Source organism: Ambystoma mexicanum, chromosome 2p, assembly GCF_040938575.1.
Source record: "Ambystoma mexicanum isolate Mex_15411 chromosome 2p, UKY_AmexF1_1, whole genome shotgun sequence".
Classification (NCBI taxonomy): Eukaryota; Metazoa; Chordata; class Amphibia; order Caudata; family Ambystomatidae; genus Ambystoma; species Ambystoma mexicanum.
In genome coordinates, this window is record NC_090923.1 from 1,053,320,617 (window position 1) to 1,053,341,442 (window position 20,826).

The 20,826-nt window shown below is 48.5% G+C and overlaps 1 protein-coding gene across 1 annotated transcript in view; it reads left to right on the forward strand.

The window, feature by feature from the left end:
- The window catches only part of CAPN1 (calpain 1), a 597,334-nt gene that overhangs the window by 484,717 nt on the left and 91,791 nt on the right, over positions 1 to 20,826 (forward strand). The window contains exons 11-13 of the mRNA XM_069644966.1: positions 6,794 to 6,966; positions 7,553 to 7,564; positions 9,312 to 9,523. Coding sequence (XP_069501067.1) covers positions 6,794 to 6,966; positions 7,553 to 7,564; positions 9,312 to 9,523 — 397 coding nt within the window. The remainder of the gene's footprint in view (positions 1 to 6,793; positions 6,967 to 7,552; positions 7,565 to 9,311; positions 9,524 to 20,826) is intronic.

Sequence of the window (20,826 nt, forward strand, 5' to 3'; positions counted from 1 at the left end):
TGGCAGGAGTCAAGAACACCATTGCTGGCTCCCTCAGCAGGGAGTTGCGCTCCTGCCACGAGTGGGAACTCCGGCAGGATTAGGTCGACTGCATCTTCCTCAAGTGGGGCAGACCCCCCAATCGATCTGTTTGTGACTTCGGCGCACTCCAAATGGCAGGAATTCACCATCAGGTTTTACCAACAGAGGAGCATGGTGGACAGTGTTATGGTACGATATAGGTTATTTATAACGCGCTTAATACCCAAAGGTTTCCAAGCGCGGACCTGGGGATCGAAACTATATCTTTGTGTCATCTTGCTTCCAAGGCGAGCACATTGCTGCTGAGCTATCCTCCTCGTGGGAAGGCTTGTTTCTAAACTCGTTCCCTCTGTTGCTGCTGCCAAGTGTCATCAATCAACTCAAACGGTGCCGATGCAGGATGGTACACGTTGCCCTGGCGTGGCCGAGGCAGTTTTGGTACCCGGACCTTCTCAGCCTGTCAGCGTAGCCTCCAGTCAAGCTGCCAGTGGTCACAGATCTGCTCACCAGAGAATGAGGTGCAATCCTGCATCACGACCCAGGATCATTGAACCTGAGGTCTTGGCTCCTGCAGCCCTGGAGTTCGGAGGATACGAGTTGCCGGCAGACTGCAGGGAGGTCCTTGCCAAGGCCAGAGCGTCATCGACTCTTAAGTGCGACAGACGCAAGTGGAAGCGTTTTGCTACACGGTGCCAGTCGCATAAGATCAACCCTCCGAGGTTCATGGCCCTACAGATTCTTTCATACTTGTCCTTGGCCACGGCAGGGCTGGCGCATGCCCGTATCAAGGTGCATCTGGCTACTATCTCCCACTGCACCAGGTCTCCAGGACGATCTTCTCTTTGGTCATACCGTTTAGTCAAGGAGTTCCTCAAAGGACTGTTTCGATCTTTTGTGCCGGTGAAGGCTCCTGCCGCGGTATGGGAACTCAACGTGGTGCTGACGAGGTGCATGGGGGGGCCCCCTTCGAGCCTATGCATCTGGCCCCTCTCAAATTCCTCTCATGGGAGATGGCGTTACTCATGGCCATCACCTCCGCCAGGAGTGTGTGATATCCAGGCCCTATCCTGCAAAAAGCCTTATCTGACGTTTCACGACACAAGGTGGTGCTGCGGATGCACACCTCCTTCATGCCAACGGTTCCGTCAGAATTCTACCTCACCGAGCCTTTGGTGTTGCCTGTGTTTTTTCCAAAACCTTTGTCGCCTGCTGTAAGGACTTTGCACTCGCTGGATGTGGCTTGTGCTATGAAGTTCTGCGTGGCACGCACAAAGAGTTTTCGGAAGACCTCTACTGTTCGAGAACTTTGGTCCTGTGAACCATGGGATCCGTTGCTGCCATGCGATCCGAGTGCCCATTCCACCAGAGCGATCGCTGCGATGACAGCGTTCCTGTCTGGTGTGCCCCTTCTGGACATCTGCAGGGCTGCTAAGTGGAGGTCCACGCACACACCTTCACAAGATTATATTGTGTTGACAGGGATTCCAGAGAGGAGTCCAGGGTCGGCCAAGCAGAGCTACGCAACCTGTTAGCTTGAAGGTGAGCCTGTTCTGGAGGTAAGAGTATTTGCTTCTGTTGAGCCTTTCCACCTCTCGTGGTTGTGTAATGTTGTACTGCCATGTATTCTTTAGTCATGAGCATGGGAATCCACGCCAGACCCCATGCTGGAGAAGGAATAAGTTAGTTACCTTTAACTATTGTTCTCCAGCATAGGTCTGGCATAGATTCATATGCAAACCATCCCGCTGTCCCCTCTCTGGCTCTTCTTGTTCATACTGCCACTTTACGTCCTTACCAAATCTGAAGATGGCTGCCAGATGAAGGGCTTAGGGTGAGGGCAGTGATTGGCTGGGGGCAGTATGACCCAGTGCTCAGTGATTGGTTTAGAGGAGAAATACAGTTTGTAAGTGGAAGTCTTTTTACAGAGGATTCCCGGCCCGACAGGGAATATTCATGAGCATGTGATCCATGCCAGACCTCTGCTGGAGAACAATAGTTACAGGTAATTTACTTGTTCCGTACGATGGATTTCTAAAATCAGCCCTAGTGGGAGGATTTTGGGAGGCCACCCTATTTATGGTAAATGGGGAAGACAGGGAGAGGTTAGCCACAACCCAATCAAAGTAAGGTAGCTGAGCAGTCGAGGCTTAGTCTCAGGAAAAGTGTAAGAGTGGCATAGGCTACAATGAGTCCACACAGAGCAACACTTATAATTCAAGTTAGACGGCAAGTATATAAAATACAGTAATTTATTAAGTTCAGTTACACCCTAAGTATTTAAAAATCACAGCCAAGTATTGTCACACAAAACCTTCTAAAACATATACACATTCACCATTAGGAGAATAGAATTGCATATGAATTAACTGCCAGTGCAATACAGGGGAGTGGACCGATGCAAGGAGAGGTAGGCAGAACTCTTTAATAAATCCCTGTGGACATATTCCCTCAATGTTATGAAGTCCAACCCTAAGGTCATATGGGGCCTTGTGCCCAAATGTCTCCAGTTCGGGTACTTTTTTTCGAAAGACTGCCGGAGCAGTGGTGGTGCTTCAGAAATGTTCAAAAGTTAGATAAAGTTTCATCAATGTTCAGATAGGCACTCAACTCAATCCAACACACTAGGATACACCTAGAGAAGGATCCTAAACCCATGTTCTACCACCAAAGGTCAGGCCTGAGGGAGTTAGTGGCAGCACTTTACGCCCGGGTCACCTATGGGAGACTGGGGAGAAAGCAACAAGTATGTAAACGTAACCCCCTGGCTCAGGTTATTCCACATTCTACTTGTGTAGGTTGCAGACTTTATGCTAGGCTTTGTTCTGTTCTTGTTCCCAACGCGTGGGTCGTCTAGATATCTAGACCGCTGGGTACTTTATAGCGAGGGATTTAGTTTTGGTTGATTGCGATGCACAGGAATCTGTTCCAGACAGCTTTCAGTTAGAGACACAAATGTAGACAAAGGAAGACTTCTGCCGGAGAGACGGCCTCAGGACACCTCAGGGACACACAGAAGATGAGATCCAATGAAGATTAACATGGTCAGGTGGCAACAGGTGATTGTTCAGAGGAGACCACAGAAGCAGCCCCAGCACAGCAACTAATTGTCATCACATCTGCCCAGCGACTAACTTTCAGGCATCGGAGGCTTTGCCAGCCCCTTTCTTTGGCTCACCCACACAAAGAGCTTCTTTGCCTGCAAAAGCAGCAGATTTCCCGGGGAAAGGGATTTCCTAATAAGGCATTTTCTTACCTGAGAAGGCATGATGAAGGCCAAAGAACAACCGCAACATCTCGTGGCACAGCCATCTTAAAGAGGGGAGAGTTTTATTGTTAGTTGATTCTCCCTTTTTACAGAGACCACTTTTTGCAGAAGCTGGATGCTACCTACCCAGCACTTTTTAACTGCTGTATCTGGTAAGGGCCTTCCTGTCACTGCTCCTCATAAGACAGTTTAAAGAATGCCGACTTGAAGTCACACCAGGAACACTTTATTATATTCTAAGAAGTGCCCTTTTTTAAGTTAAATACACAATTTGTCTTTATGAAGCAATGGGACTTGCTTTCCTCCCTCAAAAGGTCATCTCTAACATTTGAATATCTTTGAAGTGGAATTTCCTGCTGGGATGGATGGAAATTGATGTTCAACCCTGCATCACTGACAGCAGACGACGCCCCACGGACCAGGAGTCGCTGGTCACCTTCACCACTCTTGAAAAATATGCACTTATTAAAACACTCTTAAACACAACCAAACTGGCCCAGTAAAGACAGCAACCACCTTTTATCGTTGGGTCCACTGGCCAGGATTTGAGAGCATCTTTACTGTACCAGTGACTAGTTACGCGCCATCCTCCTGCTACAGCTCATACTTGCCGTGCAATACAGTTGAACTTACATAAGGAGGCAGTGGTATAAATCACTTCATACAGAAATGTTCTGTGCAGGGTGCATTCTTAGGAGACTGATCCTTCACACACTACCAAATGTAACTTAAAGCCCACTGTACAATGGATACTCACCAAGACTATTCATTAAAAGGACAAAAAATTAAATTTCAAACATTTCCAAAATTCGAGATGCGCAGCCAGGTTCTCACAGAATCTGACAATTGTCTTCATCGCATTAGCATAATTATTTTGTTCACAAACATATTTTACATTTTAAATGTTATCATTGTTGTGCTTCCTCACTATGTTGGGCATTTTCCTTAAATGCGCTTAATTCCACCTAGGGATGTGAGCCGATTCCTTTTTTCCTCCCATATTCAGCAAATCATTGCAGATTACAGCCCTTTTTGTCAGCACACCTTGCATTTTTCATAATCTTAAATTTTCATCTATATTTTAAACAATTCCAATATAGCCACCTTTGTTAAACGTTGTGCAATAGTATTTCTCTCTAGACAAGTTCATAAGGATCTTGCATGGCTTTTCAATTTTATTTTATTTCTCATGTACTCTTAAACCATGGTATGTGACTTGACAAATGTAACCTGTTCCTGGTTAAGGCATTATGTAGTAGCTCTTCATCAATAATCTACATATCTCCAGTGCCCTCACCATCCCCCACAGGCCTCTGCTGCCTTTAAAAAGGGGATATTATTGCACCAAGAAATGTTGCTTTAGGGTCTCGCTGTGCTGTGTGTTTCTTCAGATGGCCATTTCAACAGATGGAGCTCGAAATTGGTTTCCAGCTATAACCATTTTTCTTTCTAGGGCTTCAGTCGATTTGTTTCCAGTTCCCGGATTGAATACTTGAAACTGATTCAAGCTATGGATTTAAAAAAATGTGTTCTCAAATTTGCCTTTTGGTGATGCCAGCTTTCTTTTATGCCTGATACCGTTATCGTTTGACCTATTTCTGTCTCACTGTGGAAACCATATTTTTGAGCTTCCAGTTTTTTCTAGATTTTGAAGCTATGGAGCCCCACCATTCTGAATCGCTCTGCTGCTTTTGTTGGGGTTGACTACTTTCTCTATTGAAATCACTGGCTGCTGTTAAGTCTTTCACGCAGTCGACAAATTTCAGTACTTAACGGCGGCGTGTTATTTGGTTGACTGTATTGTACGCCTTCTAGGACTGATTCATATGGGGAAATGTGTGGAGAATTAATGCATATCACAATCCTTCTGCGGGAGAAGGTGAACCTCACATTGGGTTCCGAAAGGAGTTTGGCACAAAACCTGATTAAATAAATAGCTCCTCCTCCTTAAAACTAAAAATCGCTGTAGTTGCAAGTTTCCTATCATGATATTTGTTGTTAGTTAGAAATATTGGGGACTTATTAACTGGATGACAAGTCTTTGTGGGGGCATAGACATATTACAAATGACCCTTTCATTACTCCTCCTTGAGGGAGGATCTTCTCTTTTGAGCTTGGGGTTAAGGGCAGGGTTTTAAATGAGGTGCTTTCCTGACTATTTCACTTCGTAAAATCTGGCCAGTATGCGTTTATCTGACGGACACTTTGCCACCTGCACTGCTGAAGTGATGCCGACCAGTGTAATGACAGCATCTTCTGCAAAGAGGACTTATGATATAGTCTTCAACCTTTGTCTCGTCAGATATTTTGGACTAAAACGCATCAGATATAGCAAGCATTATTAATGAGGAAGGATCTGGGGAATTGTTGTCCAAAACATTTGGAGAGTCTCGGGTTGCCTATAAAATAACATAAATGCTGCTTTTCATTTTCAGGGATTGCTAGCTGTGAAGAATGTTTGAATTATTGGCAATAGGCCTATATTTTAAAATTAAAATGTTATTGCTTTGTTTTTATTTCATAAAAAATGCTTTCCCTCCTAACTTATACATAAAGCAAGTAAAATCGAGCCCTTGTTAAGGGTTAGGTTTGTCCTTATTTGTGTTTTCATGGGATAATGTAAAGGGGGTGGCTGAAACTAGGTTTCCCCAAGAAAATGGGTATTTAGTTGAACTTTATAGGTCTTGCTGCCTTCAAAAATGTCCTCTTCTTACTGCCCTTTCTCTTGCTGTGTACGGTATTACCAGCAGAGACATCCACCCAACCCCTCTTCCGAACGAACATGCCTTAGAGGGCACATGATCATATTGCATCCTCGAACAACCATCCGTTGCCAGATTTGACATAATAAGACCAGTATTTGCTACCACATGGGTTATGCATAGCGCTTCTTTAAAAGCATTTTTTAGATGCAGCTCATTAATGCTGCAACAAATTTGGAAGCTGTATCGGGAGCACACTGTAGTAACAGATGATTAACGTGGGCACGAGTGAAACATAATTTGGTCACAGGCTGAATCTCCTTTACTCTCAGTCTGCTGACCAGGGCTTTTTGAAAAGTCCAGCTATTGCTTATGGTTTATAAAGAGTGGTATAGGCATGTTGGTATGGAGATTAAATTACATGTTGCTTACCTTTATGCCTCTCTCCTTGCTGTGAAGGTAGTCCATCTGTCAACAGCTCTTTGCTGCCATTTCATTTCCCATTGCAGCTCAGAGCATACAAAGCACTTCCTCACAGTGAAGCATGGATCTATTTCAAGAAACACGCCCTGCTTTGGCCCCACCATACCAATGCATAGCATGGAGCCACTTCATCCAGGGTCCTTTGTTCGGAAGTAATCCCTACTTGTAAGCTTGACCTCTAATTGTCTCTTGAGCCCTCCTTGATGGTCTTTCAGATGCAACAGCCTGTCGGGGGAAACCTCTGACCACCCTATAAACCAGTCCACCTTTGCTTTCTTTCCATTATTCTGACTCAACCTCCCCTGCCTCTGTCCCTTTGCAGCCACATTCTGGATCAACCCTCAGTTCAAGATCAAGCTGGAGGAAGTGGATGACGATGATGATTACGGCAGTGAGAAGGGCTGCAGCTTCCTTCTGGCACTAATGCAGAAAAACCGGCGAAAGGAGAAGCGCTTTGGACGCGACATGGAGACCGTTGGCTTTGCTGTCTATGAGGTAAATTGAGTCATCCGCAGCCCTGTGAGTTAACCTCACAGCATTAGAATTCACTGTATTACATTTTTCCAATTCTCAATCTCTTCAGTCTGAACTGTTGGGGTTTGGGGGGGGAGATGAGGTGTTTGTATTCTCCACGGGATGTCTGTATCCCAGTCCCTAATGTGGTCCCACAAGTCTTTATAACTCTTAAAAGTGATGCCCTGCGTCACATTTGCATTTCTCAAGTCCCACAGGTTCCCTAAATGTAGCTGATTTCCTGACCTGTAATGCACACCATAGTGTTGGTTATACGTTTGCTGTAGTGGCTTAGCATTGCACTGAACCTGCCACTGTCATCTTTTCAGAGACCCCCAACCTGTTCTAATGTCTAGTGGATGTAATGTATGTCAGTCCACCTGCAAGCTGTGCATAGCTTTCAAAAACAAGTTACCCATTTGTGTTCAAGGTAGCCTTTTCCGTTTTCACAATTGTATTTCTTAATGTTTCTTTATGCGAGAGATCTGTTTCTGAGCTCTTAGACCATCGTTTTCTTTTCTGCATGTCAGCACACAGTGATGCAATAATAACACGTTTACTTTTCCAGGTCCCTCCTGAGGTATGTGCCCTCTTCTCACCTCTCCTTAAGTTGATATCGAAGAGCCCAATGCTGAGGTAAGGTCATAAATCAATGGAGAAAAGGTCTCGGAAAGCCATGGAAGGAGGCCTCTGTGGAGGACTTTACTTGCAGCAATGTAAGCTAACGAATTGCTCCCAATGTTGACATTAAGAAGAGGAATGGTACATGGAATAACATTAATATCTTAGAGGCTGGATATCTAGCTATGTTTGAGAGGGCCCCGTGGCACCATGATAGGGCAATTGGGAGAGGTTTGTCTAAAGGTGCTGGCTCCTTCATGGTGTCAAAGTACAAATAGCTGACCACTATCCATCATATCTGGCTATCATCTAAGCTGTACCTGTTCCTATAGATGAGTAGAGGGCTTTGAGCCGTTAATAGTAACTGTGTTGGGTGAAGTGCTGCAACTAACATACGTGGAAAGATCACTCCAAACCACGTAAATAGAAAACTGATACTGAGAAAATAATCCTTTAAATGGGAAGTTGCCAAATTGAAAAGAATGGAGACCCAAGAATGAGCAGGGAGACTCATGCACCAGTCCAGAAGATGCATCTAATACCGAACGAATGCAAGGCAATCTCAAAGTACTGTATTTTAGAGGAAGATGGATCTGGTCACTGAACAGTACTTGGAGATGCACGGGGAATAGAGCAATTTGAACTCTGAAACTGGGCACAATCTCCATGAATTGAGGCAGCTCTGCACTAAAAGGAAGACAATTTGTTAATTAAATAATCTGTTCAAGAACTCTCCAGCTTTTTTCACATACATGCATGTCCACTTGACGCTTAATTATGCAGTTCCACAGACAAGCACAAAAATTACCCCAAGTGTTGCATATGGAAAACAATTATCACTCTGACACTGCTCACAAAAAGTCAGAATAGTGCTGTGTGGCATGGACATCTAAGACAGCAAGGTGCCCATCTGTGAACCAGATGGGAGCCCATTGACACAGGAATGTCGGTCTCTTGTTCTGTGGCAGGGTTAAGGCTTCCCACAACTTAAATCTTGAAATTGTACACAGTGAACCTTCTGGTTAGTTAATGAGCAGGATCCTGGTATTAGGAATTTATTAGGAATTTTGGAAAATGTAGCCTCTAGTTACACAGCTTCCGGCACAACACATCACAGATATTGGGAATTGTATTGGTTCTACCCCTGTGCTTGCAAAGATGCACCAATTTCAGTTATTCAATTTTAGAAAAGTTACCCTGACTTTCCACTCACATATAATACAACTTAATACTGTTACAACGTATTGGCAACATCCACTGATCCTGGCTGGTACAGAGCCTGTCCACTCTATTGATTTCAGGCCTTTGGCTTAGGGGCACACAGCCTGCATCCTGTGGGAATGTATGGCATTGGAAATGGGCATAGCAGTTAAGAACTTGTTAGCGCAAGGAATGCATGGGCCTGAGGGATTTTTGCAGGGACCCAGAATCCGTTCACTCTAGGGTGGGATGGGTCCAGCAATGAACACTAAATGCTGCCCCTCAAAGGTGTACATAGCCTGTCGGTTCCTCTAGTCAGTTGCTTTGTGTGTGTGTGGGTGTGGGGCGGTCCTTGTGCTTGCGCTGTTGCTGTCCATAAAAATTGAACTTGCCTATGCTGTACTCGCTCTGTGTGTGAGGGGAAAGCCTGCTCTTCTACATGGCTGGGAATGGTTCTTACTACTTTGATCGCCAGTGTCTCATTCTAGCCAATTTCTTTCACACAGTACGTGGGGCAGCAAGCGGTTCATCTGAAGCGGGAATTCTTCTTGACCCACAGTTCACAGGCACGGTCAGAGCAATTTATTAACCTGCGTGAAGTGAGCACACGAATTAAGCTTCCTCCGGGCGAGTACATTGTCGTGCCATCCACCTTTGAACCTACCAAGGAGGCCGATTTTGTCTTGAGATTCTTCTGTGAGAACAAGCAGGGCACTGTGTAAGTCAATAATCTATCCTCTTTGCTCCCTCGTCTGTCTTCAATCTTCTTCCCTAACTGAGTGCCTCCCTTTCTCTTGATCTTCCTGGACAAATGGTGTGTGCCTTTTCCCCCTCTTGACAAATAATCTGAAATTATTGTCCCAATATTATTGGCCCAGGTATATAGGGCTGATAGTCAGCTGTGGCAATTGGCCATGATGGGTGTTTGGTCTACTTATTTTTTGTCTTTTTACTATAACCCCCTTGGTCCTCCTGAACGGAGCCTTGACTGCTTTTACAGCTACCATTGTGATAATCGGCTATAAATTAAGGGAAACCGCGATCTACCACCAATAGGTTAGTATTCCTAGGCCTACAACAGAGGACATTAGGAAACTTTGCACAACAATTGGAAAGGGCTGGGGCTGTGCCCCTCATTTACTGTCCCTGTTGCCCCTGGGTTGCTCTGGTACTGCAGGCATGCCCCCGCCTCCAGGTAAGGTGCTTAACTGTGATTTCTATATTCTAAAAGTCACATGAACATGGCCTTTTTGTATGTTCTGTGTGTCCTATAGGATTTTAAGTTTAAGGGTGATTGCTCATTAGAGTGAACAACAGAAATAGATGGATGCAAACTGAAACAGTGGCTTTGTTTTAGTCAATTTTAAGCATCTCAGTTTCTCTCTGTGCCCATGAAAAAAAAGAATGTGCTTGCTTCTAGTGCTCTGCACACTGGCAAAAAAACAGTCCGTCAACCTCTGCAAACTCTCTCATGAGCAGACCCTGAGGCTGACTGCTTTCCTAAATAGCCTGAAAGTCACATGGATGAGGGGGATAGACCTTTAGAGGGGGGAGAATGACTGTCTAACACCTTTCATGTGAAAGCATTTGATAAAAAACATGAAAGCCATAATCTGGTTCTAAATTCATTTCTTGGGAATTGGGATCGCGTTTTTAATTTATTTGAATTTCTGGTTTCTTCCTGGCTTTCTGTGCCCGGGCCAATATGCCTATTATGCTAGTATCAAATTTGTACTTTTCTCGCCATTCTTGACCCCTCTCTGCCCAATGTATTTTAGAAATGTGATTCTGCCTTTTTTTTCTAGGGAGGTTTAACCATTTTTGCAAAATTTAATAATTTAATATTTTTGAGAATGTTGTGATTATTTTATCACTTTACATATTATTGATTGATGAAGATATGCAGAGACTGACAGATGAAATCCCAGGGAGAAACCGAGATGAGAGACCTGTGGCGAGGCAAAGAGAACTGCGAGAAAGGTGCATCACCCATATCGGCAAAGCCGCTCATATATATTTGAGGAAAATGCATCAGTGGGGATAGTTCATGTTTTATGTCCCAACAACTATTCCACTCCCAAATTTCAATAGTCTGGATTAGCATAGTCTCACCTTACAATAATGTCTGGTACCATCTTGTGTGCTGCATCGTGCCTGAGCCATGATGAACAAGAGCCTTGTGCTGCAGTTGTGATCTCTTAAGATTTTCATACTGATAAATCTTCCTGACCTATGTCAACCCCTTAACATTTTGCTTGGACTTGGTGATTATTTTTCCTTGTCCCTATGTGAGTGAGAAGGCTTTTCCCCTCTCACCTAGTTTTTTACTCTTTTTATGGGTGACTTTTTAATGTCTCTTTGTATGTGTATGGATGTATAGTCCCATATACATTTAGGTTTAAACCTGGTTGCCCTTATGGGCATCTCTTTGTAGTTTCTCTTATCTCTTGGGTGAATTATTGATCCCAAGAAGTAAAGTGGGATCCCCATCCCCGCTACATTTTATATAGTGAGCCAGCACACCCCACCTTATGTGGAGTGCTGGAGAGATACACTGTATCCCCTGTCTCACTTACCTGGTAAAATTGTTGTTACAATTGCAAGTTAACTTATTACCTACGGACAGCATTCTTACTTCCACTACTTAATGACACCCCTCTCAGAGAAGAGCACACTTGGTGGTGTAGACTGATTGCGGGGGAAAAAACAAAATGGGTTACAGTAGCAGTTAAGATCTTTGACGCTGCCTTAAAAAACATTATCGTCGCTGACCCCGACACCAAAAGCACCTGAGACGGAAACCTGCGAAAGCAACCGAACAGACTTCACAAGTTGTGTAGGCAACGAAAGAAGCACCTATGCTACGTCTTTTTTTTTATACCTTGTAAAAATCATTTCTTTTGGTTAAAATCAAGTAAATAAAAAAATAAAAAAAATTGCAAGGTAACTTGAATGGCTGGTGGCAGTGATATTACTTTTATGACTGTTTTATGACTGTTAGTCATTATTCCTCGCAGACTGTCAAATCAGCCACAGTAATGCACAGGAGGGTCACCATTCTGCTAGAATGGTGGGCTCCTTCTTTTTTCACCATTTTAGTAGTTTACTTTTGTTTCTTAGGTCTTCTGCTGCCCTAGGCGGGAAAGATCTTGGTGAAGTGTTATCTTTGACGGTAATCCTTTGTTCCAGCGACCGGAGAGCCTGCTGTGTACCGGAGCCTGTTTTAACCCTTCCCCCCCAAGTGACGCAGGGGGTCCCGAAACAGAGGCTCCTACCCAGAGGCTGGTGAGACCCACTAGTCTCCAAGAGACCTGCATTTTGAGCCATACCTTGATGAGCTGCAACCTTGTTGGGCTGCAAACCGACAATACCCAAAGACCATGGGCCAGTGGGCGGTGTATGGTCTTCCGAAGTATCCTGCTGAAACTTTGGTGGACTCCTGCTGGATCTGGAGAGACCTGATTCAAATCCCTGAAGTCCCCTCACCAGAGTGTAGGACCGAGAGAGTGAAGAGAATCCAACAGGCGATATTGTTCTTCGTCAGATACCTGTAAAAGGGTGCCAAATCTGTGGAGCCGTTGGAAGCCTTGAAGAATCCTTTGTTGGAAGCCTCTTCTGTCAACTGCTGCTGCCATTTTCCCTCCAGTGTCCATTTCCTCAGTTTCCAGACCAAGAACCCAAGGACCGGGTCCTGTGCTGCTGCTTCAGGAAGACAACCATTGTAAGGGAGATGTATCCTTTTTATACTTCATCCCCTTTCCTAGTGAGACCCAGCACTTTTTGCTGGACTTCTGGACCTTTTCCTTTAATCCTGAATGTTATGTTATGTTATTGAATTTCTATAGCGCTACAAGCCCTAAGGCATCCAAGCGCTCCATCACAAGCAGAACAGGTCAGTGAGGACAACCAAGATGTAAGTTAGATGAAAAGTTCAGTCTTCAGGAGTTTCCGGAAAGCCAGGAGATTGCTCTCAATACGAAGCCCTAACGGTAGGTTATTCCAGGCCTTAGCCACGAGTACCGGGAAAGAACGTCCATTTCCACGGGCTTTCTTAGTCCTTGGCACCTGCAGACTTAAAATCGTTGTAGAGCGCAGATTTCTTGCCGGTTGATATATTGTGACTTTGTCCTTCAAATAATTAGGAACTGTTCCATAAATGCATTTGTGACCTAAAGTCAGCAATTTAAAGGAAATCCTGGCTGATACAGGGAGCCAATGTAGCTCCCTTCTCGCGTTAGAGGTGGGTTCATGCCTCTTCATACCGTATATTATACGTACAGAAGCGTTTTGGATTTTCTGCAATTGCTGTAAGTCTTCTCTACTAGCCCCCCCCAACAGAGCATTGCAATAGTCAAGTCGTGGCAAGATGACGGCTCTGACCAGTTTGGCTCGGTTGTTTTCAGAGATAAGAGGGGCAACCTGCCTCAGTACTCGTAGGTGGTAGTGGGTGTTTTTTACTATAGCATCCACGTGCGCGCCTGCATCCAAGGAAGCCTCCATATATACACCTAATGTTTTTACTTTGCCAACGACTTCAACGAAGCTGTCATCAACCTGAAAGCCAGTGAAAACCTTAGCTAGTCCCTCTCTTAGTTTATTGGGCCCGTAGATCATTAGTTCCGTCTTTCCTGCATTTAGGCATAGCCAGTTTGTGGTCATCCAATCTTTTATTACGCTGTATAACTTATTTAGTATAAATTGGTCAGCCTGATGGTCACCTGAAAGTTCCATTGACAACTGGAAGTCGTCAGCATAGTTGGTAAAAAAATAACCCAACTTCTCCAATTCTCTGCATAGAGGGGCAATATAAATGTTAAAAAGCAAGGGCGACAGGCAAGCTCCTTGTGGGACACCACAAAGGATAGTCTCTGCTTCAGAGAAGGCCTCGCCCCAATGCACCCTGGAACTTCTACTCTGTAAAAAAGATCTCACCCAGTTGACCGTTTCAATGGCCAAGCCGCCGGTATCCCGCAGTCTATGTAATAGAATCTTATGATCTAAAAGATCAAAAGCAGCGCTGAGATCAAGTAATATTAACAGGCCTAGTCTGCCTTTCTCAATTAATGATAACATCTGCGTCTGGAGATCGACCAAGGCGCTCTCAGTGCCATGGAAGCGGCGGAAACCCGATTGCCTCTCGTGCAACCTTCCCGTGTTTTCAATATATAATTGAAGTTGAGAGGTAGCAACCTTGTCTACCAGTTTCAGAAAGAAAAGTGTATTGGTAATTGGACGATAGTTGGCCGCATCTTTCGGATCCAAGCCAGCTTTGAGTCTTTTTCCACTCATTCATTCTTATGGGCTCTTTATATTTTACAGTCTTATGGAGTCCACTCACCTCCATATCTCTTTTAAGGCATATGTATTTTTATCATGGCAGCACACAGCTCCTTATGGGCAGTGCTGCTGTGGACGCTTTGTGTCCTACTTTGAGATTATTTTCTATATCAGTAACTACAGTTCGTAAGGATAGATTTCCCCCCCTCTCTCTGCTCCTGTGACTTTCATGTCACATAGACAATCTCCTAGTTATGGATGGTGGCTGTGGATGTGTTCTACCCACTATTGTGTGAATTTTCTACCGCAGGCTATGTCCATAACTCTGATTATGCACAATAGGGTCACCCAAATATTAACTTGGTGACTCCTTTCCATTACTAGCGTGGTTGTTCTTTGTCAGCCATTCTTCTACCATCCTGGGAGGGGGAAGTCTGTGTGTGTTTTGCTTTTGGCGGGAACCCTTGATTGTCCCCACCTAGGCTCCAGTGTGTCTGGACAGGCAGGAAGTGGGGGAGGAGTTTTCATTTCACTTCACTTCCCTGCCCTTTGTCTGCCTGAGCTACGGAATGGAACCAGCTTCCACTGGGGGTTCGGCTGTCCTGATTGGACAGCCACCCGCCCCTTTCTGTAAATTGCTGACAGATTGCAGAGGAGTGTGTGCTGGAACTGTATAGAAGGTGAGGCTCCTGAGGTGAAAGGTAAGTCAACCACTGTAAACTGAAGTAACCGAAGAAGACAACCAGCGATGCCTACAGACCCTTTGCAACACTGTAAAGTGACCACTGCTGTCCTGACCCGGTTCTCTCTGCGACTGTCACGGCTCCGGGGGGCTGGAGGCTGTGGAATCAATGGAGGCATCTCCTCCATTGATTGTGCCTTCACGTTCTTTCCGCATTCGGCGGCGGTCTAGTCTTTTTTTTGCAACATGGCCGCCGCCGGGAGCTTCTTATTCCATTCTGTTCCCGGCAGTCGGCGCGTTGCAACCTTTGGGTATCGTTTCCTCTTTTGTTGCCTGCGCTAGTTACTCTCTGCTTAGTGGTTCTCCGTTGCTTTTTCTATCTCTCTTTTGCCTTCGCCGTCTCACCCGGCGAACGTATATGTGTCCTCTTGCTGCGGTGTCTCTTAGTTTGCAGCACCCTCTCTTTTTCCTCTCTGGTTTCGGCGGTTTTGCCGCCTCCTTTCCTTCTGTGCTCTGTATCGCATTCTCTTCTGCAGGCTAGGCCTATTCTTCCATCTTCCTTATTTTCCTACCTTTGTCCTGCTGCAGTCTGCCGGTTAGCGCTCCGAGGCCCTCCTTGCAGTGTGTAACCGTCTCGAGTTTGTTTACCTCATGGCTCTCTCCCGTGCCTTGCAGCTTGCCCAGTCAGCGTTCCGCTGTCCTCATTGCGCTTGGGTACCACTTCCTTGGTTTCAAGCGGCTCGGCCCACTCTGCAATAGACCTTCAAAGATACAAGACGCTCTCTGCATTTTTCCATCTGGAAGTTACTGGAAGGGCGATCCTGGGAAATACAACTACTCACATACCTACCTGGAATCCGAACCTTCAAGGGTTTTTTATGCCGTGAGGCTTTTTCCCCCTTTTTCTTTGGCTGCTCCGGAAGAGAGGTTACCACTGGCCTAGTGATCCCAGATAGTCATGGTGGCTTCCTTCCGTGGCAGACTGTATCTCCACAAGAAAAAGGAATTCTCCAGCATGGGGTCTGGCATGGATTCACATGCTCATGAATATTCCCCGTCGTCAGGCCGGGAATCCTCGGTATAAAAAAAATTAGTATCAGTTTCGTTTCTGATCTGTCTTTCTCAGTAGTAACCAATCACTGGTCTCTGGGTCATACTGTCCCCAGCCAATGACTGCCCTCTCCCTAAGCCCCGCCCCTGGCAGCCATCTTCAGATTTTTACCGCACGTTCAAGTGTTGGGGGTCCTCGTGCTGTACAAGCTTTTGCTGCGTTTTCGCGCTTTTTTCAGGAGATTTTCTCATTTTTTCGGTTAAATAGAGCCTCAAGCTCCACCGTATCTACATCCGATCAATGGGGATCCGTTTCGGAGTTTCTACGCCCCTCAAGGGTGAAGATTTCGTCGAGTTACGCTTTTGGAGGATTCCAGAAGTTCCGAGGCCTACCCTGGTCATGGCCCAGGAGAAAGGGAGCTCGACGCCCGGGAAGCTGTTCAGGACCTGCCCTGGATGCCAGCTTCAGAATGTTTTCAAGGACGACGAGCATTCGTTATGCCTCTACTGTCTACATGAGGACAAGACGCACAAGGAAAAGGACTGCGCGTTTTGTGGGAACATGTCGGAGCGGACCATGAAGGATCGCCACCTCCGTCTTGCCAACTGGCTGGAAGGGAAGAACCCGTCAGGCGAGAAGAAGAAAAAGAAGTCTGAGCGGTCTTCTAAGTCCTGTGAGGGCACCCCGGCGACGGGGGCCCAACAAAAGGCTAAGCACCGCGAGACCGCGGGCACCAGGAGCGCCGAACGGTCGGGCTCCTTGGCTGCCAGGCAGGGCGCATCCTCCCGGGCGCCATCAACCACGAGCCAACGCTCTGGCTCGGGTAAGAGGAAGTCCGAGAACCCGGCGAAGCTTCTGGAGAGGCCCTGCTCGATCTCGAAGATTCTGGCAGAGGGGGAGTGAGGCTCGGACCCTCCCCCCAAGGTGAAGGCCCCAGGCGTACAGAAGGTGACGTTGGCCTTAATTCACCCTGCTAAAACCTCGATTGAGGATGTCGCCGCAGCCCTGGCTCAGCCTGTGGAGGCTACACCAGTGGAGGCGCCCTCAGGTACCAGAGTCTCCCTGCCACCACGGAGGGAGTCGTCTTTCAGGCCCATCGAGAAGACCCCCACGAAGTCCTTGTTGGAAAGGGTGGGGGAGGGGCTGGTGGCCATCGTGGATACGGACACGACCTCTGAAGAGCTCATCCAAGTCGTGGAAGAGGCCCAGCCCATCGGGAGGGATCCCGACGAGGGCGACGACGAGAGCGACGGTGTCGCAGACGAGGTTCCTTTTCCGGCGCCGCAGGACACCTCGGCGGCCATTTTGTCAGCCATCCAGTACTTATGCTCGGAGATAAGGAATAGGTTGCCCCTTCCCCCGACGGAGGTACCTGAGCCAGGCCCGACGGGGGAACCGGAGCCAGGACCTTCGGAGAGCCCATCACTTAAGAGGAGGAGGAGGCATCCTAGGCCTCCTCTCCCGCCTCTGCGGCCTTCTCTGCCTTCCCCCCGGTCCACTACCCACGGGGATGATACAGGCATGGACACGACTACGACGGGTACGGATAACGACGCAGGTGACGACTGGACGTGTTCCCCGTCGCCCCCTGCCCAGGCGTCCCCGCTCAACGAGATTGGATCCTTCCATGCTATGATTTTCAGGGCATCCGAGCTCTTTCAGCTCTGCCCCGAAGAAAAGAAGAAGGAAGGGTTCCTTTACCAACGGCGCGAGGCTAAAAGGAAGACGGTCCTCGCCGTACCGCTTCTTGATGACATCTGGGATGAGGGGCTCACCCTCCTCAAGAACCCTGCCACGGCTCCTGCGAAGAGGGACCGGTACTAGAAGAAGTACCCGGTCCCCGACGCTGCCCCCTTGTGCCTTAGGGCGCAACCTACCCCGGATTCGGTTGTTTTGGCAGCGGCCAAGAAGAAAGCGGGGGGGGGGGCATCTGCCTCGACTTCAACCTCCCCGCCGGAGGGCGAGGGTAGGAAGCTGGATGCGATGGGACGACGGGTCATCTCATCTGCAGCGACGACCATCAAGGCGGCCAACGCCCTGGCCATCGTAGCCCGCTACGACAGGGAGTTGTGGTTCAAGATCGCCCCTCTGTTGGACTTCCTTCCGGACGCCAAGAGGGCTGAGGCCCTGGAAATCTTACAGGAAGGTGAGATTGCCTCGGACCACGCCATTACGGTGGCTACGGACATCGCCGACACCGGTTTCCGTCAGTTAGGCAACAGCGTTTGCCTGAGACGACGTGGATGGCTCAAGGCGACGGATTTCCACCAGGGCGTACAGACCAAGGTTTTGGACATGCCCTTCGATGGGAACAAACTTTTTGGCAAGGAGGTTGATGAGTCCCTTCAGGCAATCAAGACGGACACGGAGATGGCCCGTGCACTGGGTGTGCTCCAACAGCGACGGCCGTCCTTTCGGAGCTCCGGAGGCAGACAGGGTGCCTTCAAGGGAGCCGGCAGCAGCTCCTCTACGTACCGTCAAGCGGCAAGATCTTCGCCGCAGGAGGCCTACAGGGGACGCGGCAAGTCAGGTGGATCCCGCCGTGGTGGCCAAGGAGGCAAAGTGGCCTCCAAGCAAGATTGAACCGACCGTCGGGTCGGGCCCCCGCCGAAGCACCCCGGTGGGAGGGCGGCTGACGAAGTTCGTCGGCGTGTGGGAGTACATCTCCAAAGACCGTTGGGTGCTGGACGCCCTGTCCCTGGGGCACGCCCTCGAGTTGCAGAAGAGGTGCCCCCGCATTTCTCCCGTGGCCAGGAAGGAACATCACGTCTCTCAACTGCTGTTGGAAGTAAGGGCGATGCTCAGGAAAGGTGCCATCAAGCTTGTTCCAAAGAGGCTTCGGGGCTCCGGAGTTTACTCAAGATACTTCCTCGTAAAGAAGAAGACAGGAGGATGGCGTCCCATCCTGGACCTGCGACGACTGAACAAATACATCTAGGCACAGAAGTTCCGGATGGTCACCCTCCAGCACGTGCTGGGACAGCTGGAGGAGGGCGATTTCCTTTCGTTGTTGGACTTGGAGGATGCATACTTCCACATCCCTATTCTAAAGAGACACAGAGTTCCTCAGGTTCGTGGTCAAAGGGCGACACTACCAGTTCAAGGCCCTCCCGTTCAGATTAAAATCGGCGCCCAGGGTGTTCACCAAGTGTCTAGCACCGGTGGTGGCACGGCTGCGCCTGCAGGGGATCCACGTCTACCCCTACCTGGACGACTGGCTCATACGGGCAATGACAAGGGAGCTCGCCGTGGAACACACTGCGAAGACCGTCCAGCTGCTCAGGGACCTGGGGTTCTCCATCAACTTTCCAAAATCCCACCTGGTCCCGTCGCCAGTCGCCCTGTTTCTGGGAGCACAGCTCGACACAGTGGCGCGGCGGGCCTCCCCGTCGGAGGAAAGGATAAGGACCATCCTGGGAAAGGTGCAACGTCTGCTGGCCACGGACGTGGCCAGAGTGAGGTCTATCAAGCCCCTCCTCGGAATGATGTCCTCCTGCATTTATCTGGTGCGCCACTGCAGACTTCGAATGCGGCCCTTGCAAGAATTCCTCGACGCCCACTGGATCCAGCTGACGGGCAGCTTCGAGGACAGGATCCCGTTCGACAAAGCGTTCCGTCAGGCGATACGATGGTGGGGTATCCGCTCTCACCTGACGGCGGGAACAGGTTTCCTAGCCCCGGCCCACCAGGTGACTGTGACGACGGATGCCTCCCTGGAAGGTTGGGGAGCGCACACCGGGGGTCTCCACGCGGAGGCCTTTGGCTCCCGGAGGAGAAGACACTCCACATCAACATCTTGGAGCTCCGTGCAGTGTTCTGGGCCCTCAGGTCCTTCCTTCCGTCCCTCAAGGGCAAGGTGGTGAGGAACTCTTCACCGACAACACCACCACAATGTTTTACATTCGGAAGCAGGGCGGAACCAGATCCCCTGCCCTATCCAAGGAAGCCCAGGATCTGTGACATTGGGCCGTCGCCCAAGGGATGTTTCTGGTACCCTTTCATCTGGCAGGGATAAAAAACACCATCGCCGACTCACTCAGCAGAGCGCTGCGCTCGTGCCATGAGTGGGTACTGCGCCAGGATCAAGTGGACCGACTCTTCCGACGATGGGGCGAACCCCAGATCGATCTCTTCGCGACGGTGGCGAACTCCAAGTGCTGGAGGTTCGCCAGCAGGTTTACCCAACTGAGGAGCATGGGCGATGCTTTCTCGTTCCCCTGGGACGGCCTGTTCCTTTATGCGTTCCCGCCGTTGCTACTCCGGCTCGTCAACCAGCTCAAGAGGTCCCGGTGCAGGATGATCCTCATCGCACCGGCGTGGCCGAGGCAGATCTGGTTCCCTGACCCTTCTGGACTTGTCAGCGTCCACACCAGTCAAGCTGCCGACGGACGCGGATCTTCTCTCCAGAGAAGGAGGCGCCATTCTCCATCACGACCCACAGTCGCTGAACTTGCAGGCCTGGCTCCTGCAGCACTAGAGTTTGGAGGATATGACATCCCGGCCGACTGCAGAGAGGTTCTTGCGAAGGCCAGGGCATCCTCAACTCTCAAGTGCTACGGACACAAATGGAAGAGGTGCCGTGCACAGAAGATTAACCTCTGCGGATTACGGCCCCTCAAGTATTGCCGTACCTATTGTCTTCGGCCAAGGCTAGTCTATCTCACGCCTCCATCAAGGTACATCTGGCTGCCGTCTCACGTTACACCAGAACTACAGGACGGGCGTCCTTGTGGTCTCTTCGACTGGTGAAGGAATTTATGAAAGGACTGTTCCGATCATTCCCGCCGGTGAAGGCCCCTGCCCCGGAGTGGGAGCTCAATGTGGTGCTAACTAGGCTCATGGGGACCCCATTCTAGCCTATGCATTCAGTACCGTTGAAGTTTCTGTCGTGGAAGACAGCATTCCTCGTGGCCATCACCTCTGTCTTGCAAGCCTACATACTTGACTTTTCACGACACGAGGGTGGTGCTGAGGACGCACCCCTCCCTAATGCCCAAGGTGCCGTCGGACT